The following is a 16,847-nucleotide window of genomic DNA, read 5'->3' on the forward strand; positions in this document are numbered from 1 at the left end:
TGGATAATATCTGATCTGGAATAGAGATTACCTTAATATTTTCCACATCAAGTTTTCCTCCTATAACAAATGCTCAGAACTGCTATGTGTGTGGAAGTAGTTGTTGCTGATACGAGAACATCTTGTTCTCCAGATGTTCTGGATAAATAGCTTGGTCACTCAACAGTGAGACTGTCCTTCCCATTTTCTATAGGGGGAGCATCCTGTTCTATGGGTTGGAAGCACTACTGCCTAGGATAGTGGTGGCTAACCTTTTTGGGCTCCTGTACCAAAAACTGTGCATGCACTTGCACACTCGCGCTCATGTGCCAGCATCAAGGCAATGCGTGTCCCCCCTATGCAAGCACACAATCCCCACCCACCCACCGCTGCCCCCTTACCTGCACTGCACCTCACAGCTGATTTTCGGTGGGGTTGAGGCCTTTTGGCCTCCCAAAGGCTTGAGGAAGGCTTCTGCAGGCCAAAAACTCACCCCGTTTCGTCATTTCCGGTATTTTCTGAAAAACTGGAAGTGATGAAACGGGGCTAGTTTTTGGCCTGCAAAACCTGCAGAAGCCTTCCTCAAGCCTTTGGGAGGCTGAAAAAGGCCTCAAACCCACCGAAAATCAGCTGTGAGGTGCGCACATGCGCAGTGAGGTAACATGTGCAGCTCGAGTGCCGGCACACATGTGCCATAGGTTCGCCATCACGGGCTTGGGACAAGGAGGCTGTGCAGGGAGTGGCGAGGACAGCAGCAAAGATCATTGGTAATTCACTTCCTTCGATCCAGGGCATGGCATATAAGCGATACTTGAGCAGGTCCGCAGTGTTGTCCAGGATGCCACCCATCCTCTATATTAATTGCTTTCCTTGTTACCTTCTAGGAGTTGGCTTCATGATCTTCCAAAGCTGAACGTCTAGATTCAGTCAGTTTTGTTCGATATGGTATCAACCTTGTGAAGTTCCGCCATGCATTCAAAATGGACAGCGTTATGTATGCTTTCTTTTGAGAGCAGGCAGCCAAATTTCGTTTTTAATGTGTGCCAGTGTGCTCACGGTAAAAAAAAATGACAATAAAGGTTATCTTAATCACTCACAGCAGCACAATCGCTGCTTATGGCCGGGGATGATGGATAGGGGAATGCAAGACATGGAGGTGGCCAGTCTGGGTTTGGCCTTGTTGCCGAGAACTCAACAATCATTTCAAAGGTGCTTTCCCTTCTATACTGTCGGGCGAAAAACAACAGCGGCAAGAAAATGGCTTAAAATGAATGGATTTAAAGGCCAATAATTTGAAACAGGACATCTGTATCGTTTAGGATTAAAACATTGGAAGCAACATGAATTCCATCAACGGGAGGAGAAATTGCCACCACAGAATGTGCAAGAGGGATCATTGTGTTTTGTAAATAGTGATTGTGAGCGAGAAGCAGGGTGTGTTGAGCACATAATACGATAAACTGCTAATTCTATTCAGGAATTCTCTTGAATAATAAAGTATATGAGGGTTGAGACTCATCCACATGTCACACCTGAGCATTTTATTCATTAAACAAAAGTTAAAAATCCATCAGATAATAAAATCCCATTAAAAATACCCACACATTTCCTTTTTGATAAGCAAAAGGATTTCCTCCTTTAGACAAAAGGATGAAAGCTGTGTGTGCAAGAAAATCTACTTTTAAATTATTTGTGTCTGTAGTTTTGGAATCAACTGCTCTGGTTTCTTTCCAGGTAGGTTACAAATAGTAAAGCAATTCTTTTTCTTTTCTTAAAATCCGTCCATTGATTATCCTGAATGCCTGATACCATTTTGTGAATGGTGTCTGTGAGTCTCACCATCTCAGGTGGTCCTGGGGACATCCGACCTAGGACAATGCCTACTCTTCACCTTAACCGCACAAACGAAACCCCTCCACCAAATAAATAATTAAAAAAACTTTTAATCATACTTTTAAAGACATTTTACAGTGCAAAATTGAAACCAGCTTTAATGTACTGTACCCAATACATTCAAACTCCATATTGAAAAGGCAGGCACCAGTATTAGAGACCCTCAAAATTGTCAGCTGGACAATAAAATAACCCTTATTTTAGGTTGCTCTATGTGGTTTCCTCTCAGCCTTATTCCCCCCCCCCCCCCATTCGCATAAAAAAGTCTATGTGGCATTGTTTAGGTTAGGAGTCTCCAAACTTGGCAACTTTAAGACTTGTGGACTTCAACTCCCAGAATTCCCCAGCCTGCGTAGCCAGCTGGGAAATTCTGGGAGTTGAAGTCCACAAGTTTTAAAGTTGCCAAGTTTGGGGAGCCCTTCGGCTTCCTGAGAACAGTTCACAGCAGTACTTCCTACAGATTCTTGATAATTTGAATCAGAAACATTCAGAGTACCATTACATAAAAGAAAGATTTATCAAACAGTGTTTCTCAAACTTGGCAAGTTTGAGCTGGGCGGACTTCAACTCCAGGATCCCCAGCCAGCTATGCTTTCTCCAGTCTCTGCCTGGGAGCTGAAATCGAAACTTGCCATGCCTGAGAAATAACTGGCGAAAGAATGGAATGAAATCTCAGTTCAGTAGTGATGCTTGGAATAATGCTAAATGTCCAGTAAGCTCACCAGGAAAAAGCACATCCCCTACAGACAATTTCACCAGGAGGCAGGACGGGGTGATGCTCTGCCATTTCTCTTGCTGAGGTGACAAAACACTTTTTACAATTTGGCTGCAAGAGGAGGGGGCGGCAGGCAACTAACCCCGTCCCCCTCCAGCCCCAGTTCTCACCGGCCATTTTGTTTTGCCGAGAGCCTTGTGCATCAACACTAGGGGTAGCCCATCCTCACAATCTTGGTATTTTCAGCAAAATTGGGGGGATTTATTTTGCATTCAACCAATTTTACCCTCTTTTCCTTGGCTATGGCACAACTGCACTTGTGGTAGAGTTGCGAGGTTCTCTGTCGAGAGGGAAGAGGTCTCTCCTCTGGCCACCCAGAACCCCAACAAGCCCACTTCCGCCGAAGGCCTTCAGCAACCCCGGATACCTTCGTCGAGGCTGAGCTGGAAGCACGCATTCAAGGCGCAGACGTGGCACATCTGGAGAAAATAAACTTAACACCGAGAAATCTTAGGATACCCAAAAGAAACTAAGCTGGGCAAAGCTAGGAAGGACTAAAAATTGTGCAGGCCAAGGCTTCTTTCCACCGAGGGCTGATTTTGAACCCGTGAGATGGGAACGTTTTCCCCACCAACCCCCAAATTCATAGCCCTACAGAAATTGCCAACCGTCTCTTGGCAACTAGAACAGCTGAGGAATTCTGGGAGTTGAAGTCCGCCAAGTCTGCAGACCCCCTGACTGAGAAGGACCGTTTCAACCTGGGCAACTTTAAAATATGCAGACTTCAACTCCCAGCGTTCCCCGGGCAGCATTTAAGGGTTTAGAACAGAGGCCTCCAAACTTGGCAACTTTTAAGACTTGTGGACTTCAACTGCCAGAAATCTGGGAGTTGAAGTCCAACAAGTCTTAAAGTTGCCAAGTTTGGGGACCGCCCTGGTTTAGAGGTCTCTTTGCAGCCCATGATTAGGGCAGAAATAAACTTCATTTGACATTAAAAGCTGCTTGTTTGAAGGAAAGCCTCCCCCAAAGGGCAGAGAATAACCCCTCACACTGGCATGGCTTCTAATCCCTCCTGCCCACCCCGTCCCCGCCAAATACTTTTAATTTTAAAGCACGTGAGTTTACTTACAGCCCAGCAACTGCGGCCTCTTTCTGCCTGCTAAGGTTTTGGTACCCACATGCAGGGCGAAGAGCAGCTCAGGGAAGAATGCCCCAAATCAGCACCAGAGTGGCAGTAGAAAAATGGTGGCGAGGCGGGCAGGACGGAGTCGATCGATGGTGCTGAGCCTGGGAAAAGTCTGCCTGCTTGTGGGGGCTGCTTTGCCATCAGCTGCACGGTTTTAGGCTGGATTTAGGACCCCCAGCCGGCTTAGTCCAAGGGAGAACCAGCTCTTGCATCAGAATTAGCCTTCCAAGGACTTCCCTTCCAAATGAAAACGGATCCCTTCCTTCCCTACCCAGTCCTACGTGTTAATGAAATATTCATTCAGTGATTCAAACCGTCCCACTTATACGAAGATCAAAAATTATCATTATCCTAGACATTTTTTCAGCCTTGCCTTTCAAATGAAGACCCCCACCCCCAAATAAACAACCATCACCTTTCTCTGTGTGCACAGGGTGAGTAGGAGGAGGAGACTAATACAAGAGGGATCTGGTTGTTGTTATTATTTTTAGTCTACGCTCAGGTGGGTGAAACCCTGGAGAATAAAGTGCACCCCTCTCCCTGGGTGGGTTTTAATCCCCCTGCCCAGGAGACACACACACACACACACACACACACACAAACGCAATTGGGCACCACGACTGTACAGACAAGGAGGAGACCCTGCTTCAATCACCGTTTGACACAATTCGAAACATATAAACAAAAGCCCCTAACTCTTCGGAGACAAGAAGATCAGAAAGGCGGCTTCCGGGTTTATACAAAATAAGAAGGGATCTATGTACAGATCACATCAAGTTCGGAAAGAAAGGCTATAAAAATAACTCCTGGGGTTCGGTGCATCCCCTCCTCCCCAAATATTCGGTAAAAAAAAGAAAAAAGAGAGAGACCCTTTTCAGGAGCATCAGGATTTTCTGGACCGTTTGACCGCTTTCCAAGGCGGGGGGTGCGTATTTTGTGTGGCTGTGCCCGATGGGTCCTTTCCAAGCAGCAGAAGGGCGTGAGGAAAAGTGAGTCTTCCCAATGATGCAGAAATTCTGGCAAAAATACCCCTCCCCAAAAAATCCAAACCCTCCCTGGGGTTCAACCACACCTTTCTTTTTTCTTTTAAAAAAAAAAAGAAAATTTAAAAAGGGGCCCAAAGCAGACAATGCCAGGAAGTCCTACCCCGTTTTTTCCGGGCCAGGTGGTGATCCCCTGGCGGGGGCCAGGCTAACGCCGAGGACGGTGGGGGTTTGGGAGCCGAATGGGCGGCAGGGGTGGCCCCGCCACGCCCCTTGGTCTCTCGTCCCGGCCGCCTACCAGTGCCGGGAGTCCACCAGCTCCGGACGCAAGCTGAGCTTCTTCAGGGTCTCGTAGCCCACCACGATGACGATGGTGGAGGGGGTGGCCGAGATGATGCGAGCGGAAAGGCCCTTGGTGAGCCCCCAGGGACCCTCCTCTGCGATCAGCTGCTTGAAGGTCAGGGTGATGGAGCTTTTGCCCCCCACCTGGAGGGGAGAAAGGACAGGGCGCCACGCTTGAGGAGCAGAGGGACAGTCCTGCACTTAACGACCCTTCCAAGTTACAGACACCACGGGGAAAAGTGGCCCAGGACTGTTTTTCACACGCATGTGACCATCGCAGCCTCCCCTGTGGTCACGGGAACGAAACTTGGGCGCTTGGCAACCAGCTACCCCTTTGTGACCTCCTGACAATCCATGGAGCGGCGGGGTTTGCTTAACAAACACCGAGGCTCACTTAAGAACTTGCAGCAAGAAAAGGAGGTAAAACGGGGCCGAACTCACTGAACGACGGTCTCGCTTTAGCAATGGGAACTTTGGGCTCAATTGTGGTCGTAAGCCGAGGACCACCTGGATATGACTGGTGGCCAGTGCTTGTCAAGCTTCTCCGTTTGAAGACGGGCAGATTCCCAGATGCACAATTCTGGAAGTCTGACCATCTCCAGGTAGGCAGGTTGGAGGGAAGGTGTCAGGTTGACAGGGAGCCCCTCCCCCACCTGCCAAATGTGGCTTCCGACCACCAGGACCACAAGCCCACTTTGCCCATAGGAGGAACCGCCTCCCCCTCCCCCAGTCAGAGGGGGCAGGACAGGCTCCAGACCTCCCCGTGGGGCCCATAGGAGCTGCTGGCTCAAGAGGCCCTTACCTGCACACGCGCCCGGATGACGTCCATGGGGTTCGTGAGGGTAGAAGCGGTCGCGGCCGCCATGGGGCCAGAGATGGCTTGGAGGAGCAGGTGAGGGCAGTCCTTGGGGGTCAGGCTGGCGAGCTGTTCTGCAAACAGGCAGGGAAACCAAGTCAGGGGCTGAGAAACTGCTGGGGAGCCACGCTTGGGGGCTGGAAGTATCCACATAGGGAGGGGCTGAGAATCCAATTTGTGCCAGCACACAAGCTGCAGTCAAACTTAGCTCACTGCGCATGTCCGCGCCTCCCAGCTGTTTTTGGTTGGTTTGAGGCCTTTTCGGCCTCCCAAAGGCTTGAGGAAGGCTTCTGCAGGCTTCTGCAGGCCGAAAACCAGCCCCGTTTCGTCACTTCCTATTTTCCCAAAAATACCAGAAGTGATGAAACGGGGCTAGTTTTCGGCCTGCAAAGCCTGCAGCAGCCTTCCTGAAGCCTCTGGGAGGCCGAAAAGGCCTCAAAACCAGCCCAAAATTAGCTGTATAGTACAGTGCAGGTAAGGGGGCGGCGGGGATTGCAAACGTATGCATAGAGGGCGTGCGGGGGGCTCATTGCCTTCTGGGTGCTGGCACGCAAGCACGAGTGTGCAAGCATGCAACGATTTTCGGCATAGGAGCCCAAAAAGGTTAGCCACCACTGGCCTATAGGAATGCCACTTTGCTCCTGTGACTGTAGGAGAGGACTAGGCTGAGTCGAAGGGGCGGGGGGGGGCAAACACATCATCAGTCTCGAGTCCCTTCGCCCCCACAAGAGACCCAAGTCTGGCCCACCTTGAGTTCCGTTAACTCGTATGGACCACCAGTCTGCTTTGACCGTTACGAGTTCAGATTCTTGTAGAGAGAGCTTGAGCTTGCAATAAATCTTTATCTTCATTTGAACTGCCCGGATTTTCTGCCCTGGGCAGTGACTGATCTCAATAATCGTGCTGGATTTCATGCCCAAGGCTGGAGTTTAAGTCCCCCCGCCTCTTCCTCCTCTCTGCAAACCCTGCTTCCTTCTAGCACAGGGTCCCCAAACTTGACAACTTTAAAACTTGTGGACTTCAACTCCCAGAATTCTCCAGCCAGCAGAGCTGAAATACAACCTGGTATAGACTGTATTTCAAGTGTTAACAGGAAAACACAAGATCTTCCTAAAAGTCTCATCCTGCTTCCTATACTGTCTAACCCAAGAGTCTTCGAACTTGGCAAGTTTAAAACTTGTGGACTTCAATGCCCAGAATTCCTGAGCTAACATGACTGGAGGAGGAGGAATTCTGGGTGTTGAAGTCCACAAGTTTTAAACTCGCCAAGTTTGAAGACCCCTGGAATAGATAGATAAAGAGATGAGAGAGAGAAAGAGATAAAGATAGAATAGATAAAACAGATTAGATAGATAGATAGATAGATAGATAGATAGATAGATAGATAGATAGATAGATAGATAGATAGATAGATAGGATAGAATAGATAGAATAGATTGAGGATCCCCAAACTTGGTGAGTTAAAGACTTGTGGACTTCAATGCCCAGAATTCTTGAGCTAACATGACTTGAGGAGGAGGAATTCTGGGAGTTGAAGTCCACAAGTCTATAACTCGTCAAGTTTGGGGACCCCTGTAAATCTAGCATGATGATGTCATCTAGTTTGGGTCATAAAATGTCTGCAAGAAAACAACCAAGCTCAGAGGGCCCCACAGTGCTCCTCCTCCTCCTCCTCCCATAACCGTCCCCTTCTAGCGCTGGCGAGGTTCCCTAGTTGGGCCACGAAACATCCAAGCTCAGAGAGCGCTGCACAGCCGCCCCCTCCTCCACCTCCACTCTACACATCTGGCTCCCTTCTGGTGCTGATGAGGCTGCCCAGCCTGGGCCGCGGAGCGCCTGCCGAAAACCCGCCTACTTACCTGCGTAGAAGTGGTAGAAGGGCCACCAGACAGCGCTGTTGGGAATGTACGTCAGGAGGGAGGCCACGTAGCCCCTGTAGAAGCCCCTCAGCCCGTCGGCCTTGAAGATCTGGGCGATGACGTCCCGGGTCTGGCCGAAGACGGGGAACCGCTTGCCCTGGTGGGGCTGCACGCGGAAGCGGCCCATGCTGGCGCCCAGGCGCTGCATCATCAGGTGCTGGGAGATCACGTCGATGGGCACCGTGATGCTCTGGGCCACCAGGGAGGCCGAGCCGCCGGCCACCAGCGACTTGATGGTGTTGCTGCTGCTGTACTGCGAGACGTACTTGCGGGTGAGCTCGTAGGTGGTCACGTAGCACTGGCCGGAGATGAGGGTGAAGGTGTTGACCAGGAAGCCCCGGTACAGCCCGGCCGCCCCTTCGGCCCTCAGGATCTTGACGAAGGCGTCGAAGGTGCCGTTGTAGAGGCTCCTCCCCCTCTGGACCTGCAGCCGCGTCCGTATCAGGGTGAACGGGTAGACGCTGATGCGGATCATCATGGTCATGCACACCCCGAAGACGTAGAACTTCTTCTTGTCCAGGTGTTCCCACTCGATGATCGGGATGTTGCGCTTGTCCTCCATGGCTGGGGGGCGCCCTGCAGAGGAGCAAGCAGGGGGCAGAGCGGGGCGGGGGTGAGCTTCCCATCTTACCCAGGTCCCCCAGATTGAGGGAGACCGGGATGGTGGAATGTAGCCGGGGTTCCTAGAGGAGGCGGGAGGGTGGGGGCTGTACCCCAGAGGGCAAAGAGGCCGCGGAGCCTGGAATGCCCAGTGGGCAGGACGAGGGTTAAGAGCAGGGCTGGGCTGCTGGGGGGGTTCGCGAGAGCCCCTAAGATTCTGCGCAGTTCGAAGAACCTCCCAACACCACTCCTGGCTGGCCTCAGCCACCCACCCCAACCCACCCCTCCCGGAGTCCCCAAGCGGCCCGTTTTGGATGCAGGTAAGCGCAGGGCGCGCATGGAGGCTTGAGGACGGCAAAAAACAGCCTTCTGGGCCCGTTTCCAGCTTCCAGAGAGCCTCTGGAGCCCAGGGGGGCTATTTTCACCCTCCCGGAGGCCTGAGCAAAGCCTCCAGAGTTCAGGGATGGCAAAAACGCCCCCCTCTCACTGTGGTGCAGGAGGCCGACTAGGCCACGCCCACCCAGTAACCGAGCAAAGGCCCCGTTGCTAAAGTTTTTGAAGGCCACCCCTGGTGAAGAGGTCTCCTCCCTAGTGATCCCCAGAGTCTATTTAGGGCAGGGGTCTCCGAACATGACAAACTTTATAAGATTTGTGGGCTTCAACTCCCGGAATTCCCACGACCCCTGATCTAGAGTGACGCAAATGCTTGCTTTAGTTTGGCAAGATTCCGTCTACAGGTGAGGGGCAGCCAAGGAAACGACTCGCCAGGAACTCCGTGGGTCGTTCATGGGGCCTGACAGCGGCTGAAAGGCCACAATCCACCGAGGTGGTGGGTTCTCCCAGGCTCTGAGAGAAGGGAAAGGCTCTTGGGGGGTTCTCTGAATGTGGTTGTTTCCTTGCAGGTGTTTCATTACCCGAATTAGGTAACAACATCAGTGCAAAACAATCCAGCTCCAACCCTGAGCTGCACACATTCTTCTCTTATCAGGTGGGACAGTTCATTTCAACGATAGGTAACCCTCCTGGCTTAACAACTATAATTTGGGATTGGCAACTCTGCCACTAAGAAAAGTGGTGGCCAAGTGGGAAATCGTGGGACCACAGATGTGCTTACTGGCTGGGGAATTCTGGGAGCTGAAGTCCACCTATCTGAAAGGGGCCAAAGGTTGAGAAATCCTGCACCCTGGGCAGCATCTACGTGGCACATCACGGAAGACGTATTCGACCCTCAGCTAAAAATATAGACACGAAAAACTGCTGATCAGCTGAAGAGTTTGGCAAGCCATGGTTAGGCAGGACTAGACAGAAGCCAAGTTAACCCGTGAAGCCAACAATCTCAGATTAAGCCCTCCCTAAACTGAGGCTCAGGGGTACCTTCAGTGAACATGTAGTGGGAGAAGATCTGGGGATTTGCTGTGGATCCAAGTGATCTTCCTCATGCTTCTGATTCCTTGTCAACCTTGTCGATCCTTCCCTTCAAGGCATCACCTTCCTGCAAAATAAGGGTGTAGATTGTATTTCAAGTGTTAACAGGAAGAGAGTTAAGATCTTCCGCAAAGTCTCGTCCTGCTTCATATATTCTCTACCCCAGGGGTCTTCAAACGGGGCAACTTTAAGACTGGTGGACTTCAGTGCCCCAACTTCTTGAGGTAACATGACTGGAGGAGGAATTCTGGGAGTTCAAGTCCACAAATCTTAAACTTGCCAAGTTTGAAGACCCCTGCTCTAACCCTTCCTTGCTTTATTATTAACAATAAGAGGTAATGCTTGACTTACAACAGTTCGTTTAATGACCCTTTGAAGTGACTTATGACCATTTATCACACTTATGACTTGCAACATCTCAATGGTCATGTGATCAAAATTCAGCTGCTTGGCAACTGGGTGCATAGTTCAGTCTTTATGTGTGTCTTGCAGACATACATAAATGCCTGGCAGACAAGACACACATAAAGGCTGAACTATGCACCCTGACTAAAGTACTGACAGCCAACGGCTTCCACAAAAGCAAAATCACAGGCTTGATCCACAAAAACACACTGAGACATAATGGAGACCTAGAAGATGAACAGACCTATGGAACAGCTGTCCTGCCCTACATAAGAGGTACCACAGACAAAATCAGTAAGATACTACACAGGCATCACATCAAGACTGCCTTCAAAACAGACAGAAAAATAGCAGCCATCCTTAGAAACCGCAAAGATAAAATTGACCTGGAAAACCAAGGCATACACGAAGTCCCCTGTGCATCATGCCCGGCCACATACATGGGACAGACCAATAGAAGAATAAGTACCTGCCTGGATGAACACAAAAATGCAGTAAAAAAAGCTGGAACACACTTCCTCACTAGTCCAACACATGAAAGCCACAGGTCATAGCATCGACTTCAATGGCACCCAAACCCTAGCCACTATAGAAAACCCCAGCTACAGAATTATCAGAGAAGCCATAGAGATTGAAAAAAGACCTGAAAGCATGAATAGAAGAGACACCTGGGCACAAACAGACCCCTCCCCTGATACCTCCAGCTCAAACACACCCCAACCAGGCACCCAGATGAAACCTAGCTTCCTAACAAATGATAGCCGTCCATTTACTCGGAGCCAAGCTGCACTAAAAGCCTCCAATACAGGAACACAATGTTGCCAGCCAATCAAGACACACACACACACACACAAAAAGCCACAAAACAGACAGAAGACATTAGAAACACCAATCAAGCAGAACACAGCAAACTCCAAAACCAATAAACACAGACCAAGACTCCCAACCAATCAGGATGAAATAAAAACCATTTTGGCACAGCAGTAGGCTAGCCCCAAATTTAAAACAGAAACGGCTGTGAAAGTCTGACTCGCAGACGGACACAATACAGAAGCCTGATGATGGCAGATGAGATTCTGCCGAAACGTTGCTACAACTTTAAAAGCACAACTATAATGATGTGGGAAAATACCCGAACAAAGCTGAATACCATACATGTAAAGTACCCACAAAAACTTCACACACACACATATATAGTATTCAGCTTTGTTCAGGTATTTTCCCACATCATTATAGTTGTGCTTTTAAACTCTGTCCACAGCAATCCTGACCAGCTCAAGGTTGGCTCATCCTTCCGTCCTTCTGAGGTGGGTAAAATGAGGACCCAGATTGTTGGGGGCAAGAGGCTGACTCTGTAAACGGCTTAGAGAGGGCTGTAAAGCACTATAAAGCGGTACATAAGTCTAAGTGCTATTGCTATTATCTAACATATCTATTTTTTAAACAATCTTATTGCTTTATATATTCATCTAGTCCACTTTAATTTGTTTTATTTCCTAACTGTTGATCAAATAAATCCCATACCATATAATATTATACCATATAATAACTGAATGATTATATTTCTACTGTCAAGACACTTAGCATTGGCACTCCACAAGGTTGTGTCCTTAGTCCACTACTGTTCTCCATCTATTCATCTGATTGCACAAATAAACATCCCAACAATAGGATAATGAAATTTGCAGACGATACTACGCTTGTAGGACTTATTTCTGGGGATGATGAGTCTGCATATCGGGATGAGGTACTACAGCTATCCGCTGGTGCAAGAATAATAATCTTCTATTTAATATTAAGAAGACCAAGGAGGTTATAGTGGACTATAGGAAAAAGAGCAGACATTCAGCCACTGTATATAGAGGGAGTTCGGGTGGAACAGGTGGTTGAATGTAAGCTTCTCGGGACCATCATTACAAATGACCTGACTTGGAGCGCAAACACCGCTGCTTTAATTAAGAAGGCACAACAACGGTTGTATTTACTAAGGATTCTTAGAAACAACTGGCCGAGAGTCTACTGACTACCTTCTATCGGAGTTCAATTGAGAGTATATTATCCTACTGTCTCTGTGTATGGTTCTCGAGCTGCACAGTGGCAGAGAAAAGGCAATTCAGAGGGTGATCAAGACGGCCCAAAACATCATTGGCTGCTCACTCCCCTCTTTGGAAGAACTGTATAGGAATAGATGTAAGAGGAAGATGCTTAATATATTGAATGACTCCTCTCATCCGGGACATCAGCTCTTTGAACTATTACCATCGAGAAGGAGATTTAGGGTATTAAGAACAAGGACGACCAGATTTAAGAACAGTTTTTATTCAAGTGCAGTTTTGAGTTTGAATGCAGGGTTATAAGATTTTTGTGGAATTTAAATGGCTGAGAGTAATGGGGTATTTACATTTTTAAATTGCATAGAGATTATTGTATGGTTGGTTGTGTTTAGTTCAATTTTTTTCTTTTAGTGGTGTTTGTCCAGTTTTACTTTGTGGAAGAGCACCTCATTTCGTTGCACCCGCTAGCGAGTGTAATGACAAATAAATTCTTATGTCTTATGTCATATTCCGTTTCTTCTTCTTCAATTGCCAATGTTAACCTATTCATTTCTGCACATTCAAATATTTTCTCAGTTACTTTTCCCTCTATCAGTACCAGATTCATGTTCTTCACTGAACGGGGAAGCCAACCACATTATTAAGAGAACCACCACCACCCCGATTCACTTAATGACTGTGGCAGGAGAGGTTGTAAAATGGGGCAAGATTCAAACGAACAACTGCCTCATTCATCCACAGAAATTCTGGGCCTCACTGTGGTTGTGAGTCAAAAGCCGCCTCTGTGGGTTTGTGGGATTTAAACTGCATCTGCCTATCCCGCAGAGCAGGGGTCTCCAACCTGGGCCCCTTTAAGCCCGGCGGAGTTCAACTCCCAGCTGGCTGGGGAATTCTAGGAGTTGGAGTCCGCAAAGGTGGCTGGGGAATTCTGGGAGTTGGAGTCCGCAAAGGTGGCTGGGGAACTCTGGGAGTTGGAGTCCGCAAAGGTGGCTGGGGAATTCTGGGAGTTGGAGTCCGCAAAGGTGGCTGGGGAATTCTGGGAGTTGGAGTCCGCAAAGGTGGCTGGGGAATTCTGGGAGTTGAAGTCCGCAAAGCTGGCTGGGGAATTCTGGGAGTTGAAGTCCGCAAAGCTGGCTGGGGAATTCTGGGAGTTGAAGTCCGCAAAGCTGGCTGGGGAATTCTGGGAGTTAAAGTCCGCAAAGCTGGCTGGGGAATTCTGGGAGTTGAAGTCCGCAAAGCTGGCTGGGGAATTCTGGGAGTTGAAGTCCGCAAAGGTGGCTGGGGAATTCTGGGAGTTGGAGTCCGCAAAGCTGGCTGGGGAATTCTGGGAGTTGGAGTCCGCAAAGCTGGCTGGGAATTCTGGGAGTTGGAGTCCGCAAAGGTGGCTGAGGAATTCTGGGAGTTGAAGTCCGCAAAGGTGGCTGGGGAATTCTGGGAGTTGAAGTCCGCAAAGCTGGCTGGGGAATTATGGGAGTTAAAGTCCGCAAAGCTGGCTGGGGAATTCTGGGAGTTGAAGTCCGCAAAGGTGGCTGGGGAATTCTGGGAGTTGGAGTCCGCAAAGCTGGCTGGGGAATTCTGGGAGTTGGAGTCCGCAAAGCTGGCTGGGGAATTCTGGGAGTTGGAGTCCGCAAAGGTGGCTGAGGAATTCTGGGAGTTGAAGTCCGCAAAGGTGGCTGAGGAATTCTGGGAGTTGAAGTCCGCAAAGCTGGCTGGGGAATTCTGGGACTTGGAGTCCTCAAAGCTGGCTGGGGAATTCTGGGACTTGGAGTCCGCAAAGCTGGCTGGGGAATTCTGGGAGTTGAACTTCTCCAGGCTTCAACTTGCCACGGTTGGAGGCTGCTTTAGTTCTTTTGCAGCCAAATGGGAAGACAAGCACCCCCTCCCCTCAAAGCCTCTCCTCCTCCCCCTCCCCCATTTTATTGACCCCTTTGCTGGCTGGGGAATCCTGGGAGTTGAAGCCCTCCAGGCTTCAAGGGGCCCAAGTGGGAGGCCCCTGCCCGGGAGGCGAACTAAGGACACCACCAAAGCGCCCGCTGCGTGCAGGAAGCAGCCCGGATCTCTCGGCAGGGACGGCCTGTTCCTTGCCAAAGCACGAGGCGGGCGGAGGCGCCCCCAGACCCGCCGAGACCCCCGGCCTGAAGGGGACGCCAGCCCCCCCCACCCCATCCCACGAGGAGGAAGCGCCGCTCCGAGCGGCCACGCTCAATTCCCCACGGAACAACGGAGACACGTGTCGACCTCCGTGTCGAGGGTCTTGGGGCTTCCCCTCCCCGCTCCTCTTCCTCGCCCCCCGCAGAGAGACCCCCACTCCGCCCTCCGCTCGCTGCAGTCCGTCCAGCGCGGCCACGGCCACTCACCTGCCCGGAGGCCGCGCTCTCTTTCCGAGCCGGCCAGCGCTCCGGCTCAGCACGTCCTGCGGGGCCCCGACAGCCGCCGTCGCCCTCGCCCTGCTCCTCCTCCTCCTCCTTCTCCGCGCTGCCGCCGCCGCCACTTTAAAGCGGGGCAACCGCGCTCCCGCCCGGCTTCTTGCTCGGCTGCCCTGGACAAAGATGGCCGGCGGAAGGAGAGCCCGCATTTCCGGCGCGCAGATGGCGTCACTCAAACGCCGGGCTGCCTCCTCGCGGGGAGGTGGAAACGCGCCGGGCGTGAGTCTTACTTGCTTGGAAGACTCCCCGGAGGGAGGGAGGGAAACGTCGGATCTGTTTGCTTATGAAGTGGGATTAATAATGCACGACGTGGTTTTGATTCTGCCCCATTTTTGCATTCGGGAGTCGTGATAGAAACTCTTCTCCAGCCTGTTTGTGTGCGGCTGCCTAAGCTTCTCTCTCTCTCCCACACCTGGAATCCTGCAACCAGTTTTGGTTCCCCACGTTACAAAAAAAAGAGGTTGAGACTTTGGGAAAAGTTCAGGGAAGAGTTAACGAAGATGATCAAAGGCCTGGAGACTAAAAACGTATGAAGAAGGGCTGCAGGTTTTTGCGCCTGGCTGCCACAAAGAGCAGGAGGAGGTCAAATTATTCTCCAAAGCACCTGAAGGCGGGACAAGAAACAATGGATGGAAGCTAATAAAAGAGAATCCCGGAACTTGGAATTAAGGAGAAACTTCCTGACAGTGAGGACAATTAACCAGGGGAAGAGAAGTTTTTGAGACTGGACAACCCCTTGTCTGGAATAGTATAGGTTCTCCTGCTTGAGCATGGGGCTGGACTAGAAGACCTCCAAGGTCCCTTCCAGCCCTGTTCTGATATGATACGATTCTACAGGGTATCAACAGGGTCAGTTTACCCAAGTCTTTGCCCTGGAGGGACGTGGCCGGCGGAGAGGTGGGGATAGGACACTGTGCATGTACACACAAAAGCCCCCTGGCAGCCCACCCAATCATCCAACCCCCAAGTAAACTTATAATGGGAAAGGCAGAAAAACCTAATTGTCTGCCAAGTGGCTGTCCAAAGGCGAGGAAGTCGGCTGGGTGCCTCTGGGCCAGCCTTTCTCAGCCCAGCTCATCTTAAGGGGTTGAGGGGAGTTTGTATTTTCAGCAAAAAAAGGTGTGATAAAAGTACAGGTAGTTCTCAACTTGCAACCACTTGTTTAATGACCGTTCGAAGTTACCACAGTGAAAGTTATGGCCATTGTTCACCTTTACGACTCTTCCGGCATCCCCACAGTCACAGTGATCAAGACTTAGCAACTGACTCATATTTATGACGGTTGCACCGTCCCAGGGTCATGGAATCCACTTCTGTGACCTTCTGTCAAGCAGTCACTGGGGAAGCCAGATTCATTTAACAACCATATTAGTAACTTAAGTACTGTGATTCATTTAACAACTGTGGCAAGAAAGGCGGTAAAATGGGGGCAAAATTCCTTTAACTGTTTCACTTAGCAACAGACGTGTTGGGCTCGGTTGTGGTAGTAACTCCATTTACTGTCTTTCATGGCAGGGCTGGATAACTGGGTAACCTAAGAAACCAACCTCCTTCCCTGCTGCTTGGGCAAGAAAAAGGAGACCACACAGAGAACGTTGGAGCCTAAAGCCTGTAAAACGCCCCTCCCTCAATTGCAGAAGCTCCGCCCACTGAGCTCCAGGGGCAGGGCTTGTTGAGCACATCAATTAGGGTGATTTGTGGCCAATTTCTAGCTTATTAGCCTTTCTTAATTTTTAATTGTATTATCTTTTTATTATACTGTAAAACTGCCCAGTTGTAACAATGAGGTGGGCAAAAAATAGATTTAATTAATAGAGCAATAAGAAATATCATTGAGTTTTCTCCCCATCCTCCATGGGAGGCCATCCTGGCTTTGAACTGGCAATTCCGCAGGAAAATCTCTTCTGTTTCCCTTGCGGAGAGCATTTGGTTCCAGCTGACCCCAAAGAAGAAACTCCTAGCCATTGGACAACCGCACAACACTTTTTAATAAAAATAGTTTGTATAAACACAATGATTTACATCTTTTTTTTTCTTTTAGGAAAAGAAAAAAAAAAACAAGGT

General features: G+C 49.8%; 1 protein-coding gene across 2 annotated transcripts; it reads right to left on the minus strand.

Moving 5' to 3' along the window:
- Positions 1-4,869: 4,869 nt before the first annotated feature.
- Positions 4,870-14,926, minus strand: SLC25A44 (solute carrier family 25 member 44). Of its 2 annotated transcripts, XM_087943251.1 has the most exons (5): positions 14,715-14,926; positions 9,848-9,965; positions 7,814-8,449; positions 5,901-6,028; positions 4,870-5,242 (listed from the first exon to the last, which is right to left on the minus strand). In XM_087943251.1, the coding sequence occupies exons 2-5, from the start codon at positions 9,858-9,860 to the stop codon at positions 5,051-5,053; spliced, it is 969 nt and encodes a 322-aa protein (XP_087799377.1). In that variant the 5' UTR covers positions 9,861-9,965; positions 14,715-14,926; the 3' UTR covers positions 4,870-5,050. The 2 variants fall into 2 exon arrangements, with proteins under 2 accessions (XP_087799377.1, XP_087799378.1); XM_087943252.1 differs by lacking the exons at positions 9,848-9,965; positions 14,715-14,926 and adding an exon at positions 9,184-9,317.
- Between the last annotated feature and the right edge of the window lie 1,921 nt (positions 14,927-16,847).

Source organism: Notechis scutatus, chromosome 14 (genome assembly GCF_049901735.1).
Source record: "Notechis scutatus isolate UNSWTSFEM ecotype Mainland chromosome 14, rNotScu1.2, whole genome shotgun sequence".
In the NCBI taxonomy this organism is placed as follows: domain Eukaryota; kingdom Metazoa; phylum Chordata; class Lepidosauria; order Squamata; family Elapidae; genus Notechis; species Notechis scutatus.

Coding starts and splice junctions, on each gene's coding strand:
- SLC25A44 (XM_087943251.1), bottom strand. Junction 6,029..7,813: donor CTTCTACCACTTCTACGCAG/GTAAGTAGGCGG, acceptor GCCTGTTTGCAG/AACAGCTCGCCAGCCTGACC. Junction 5,243..5,900: donor TCATCCGGGCGCGTGTGCAG/GTAAGGGCCTCT, acceptor TCTCCCCTCCAG/GTGGGGGGCAAAAGCTCCAT.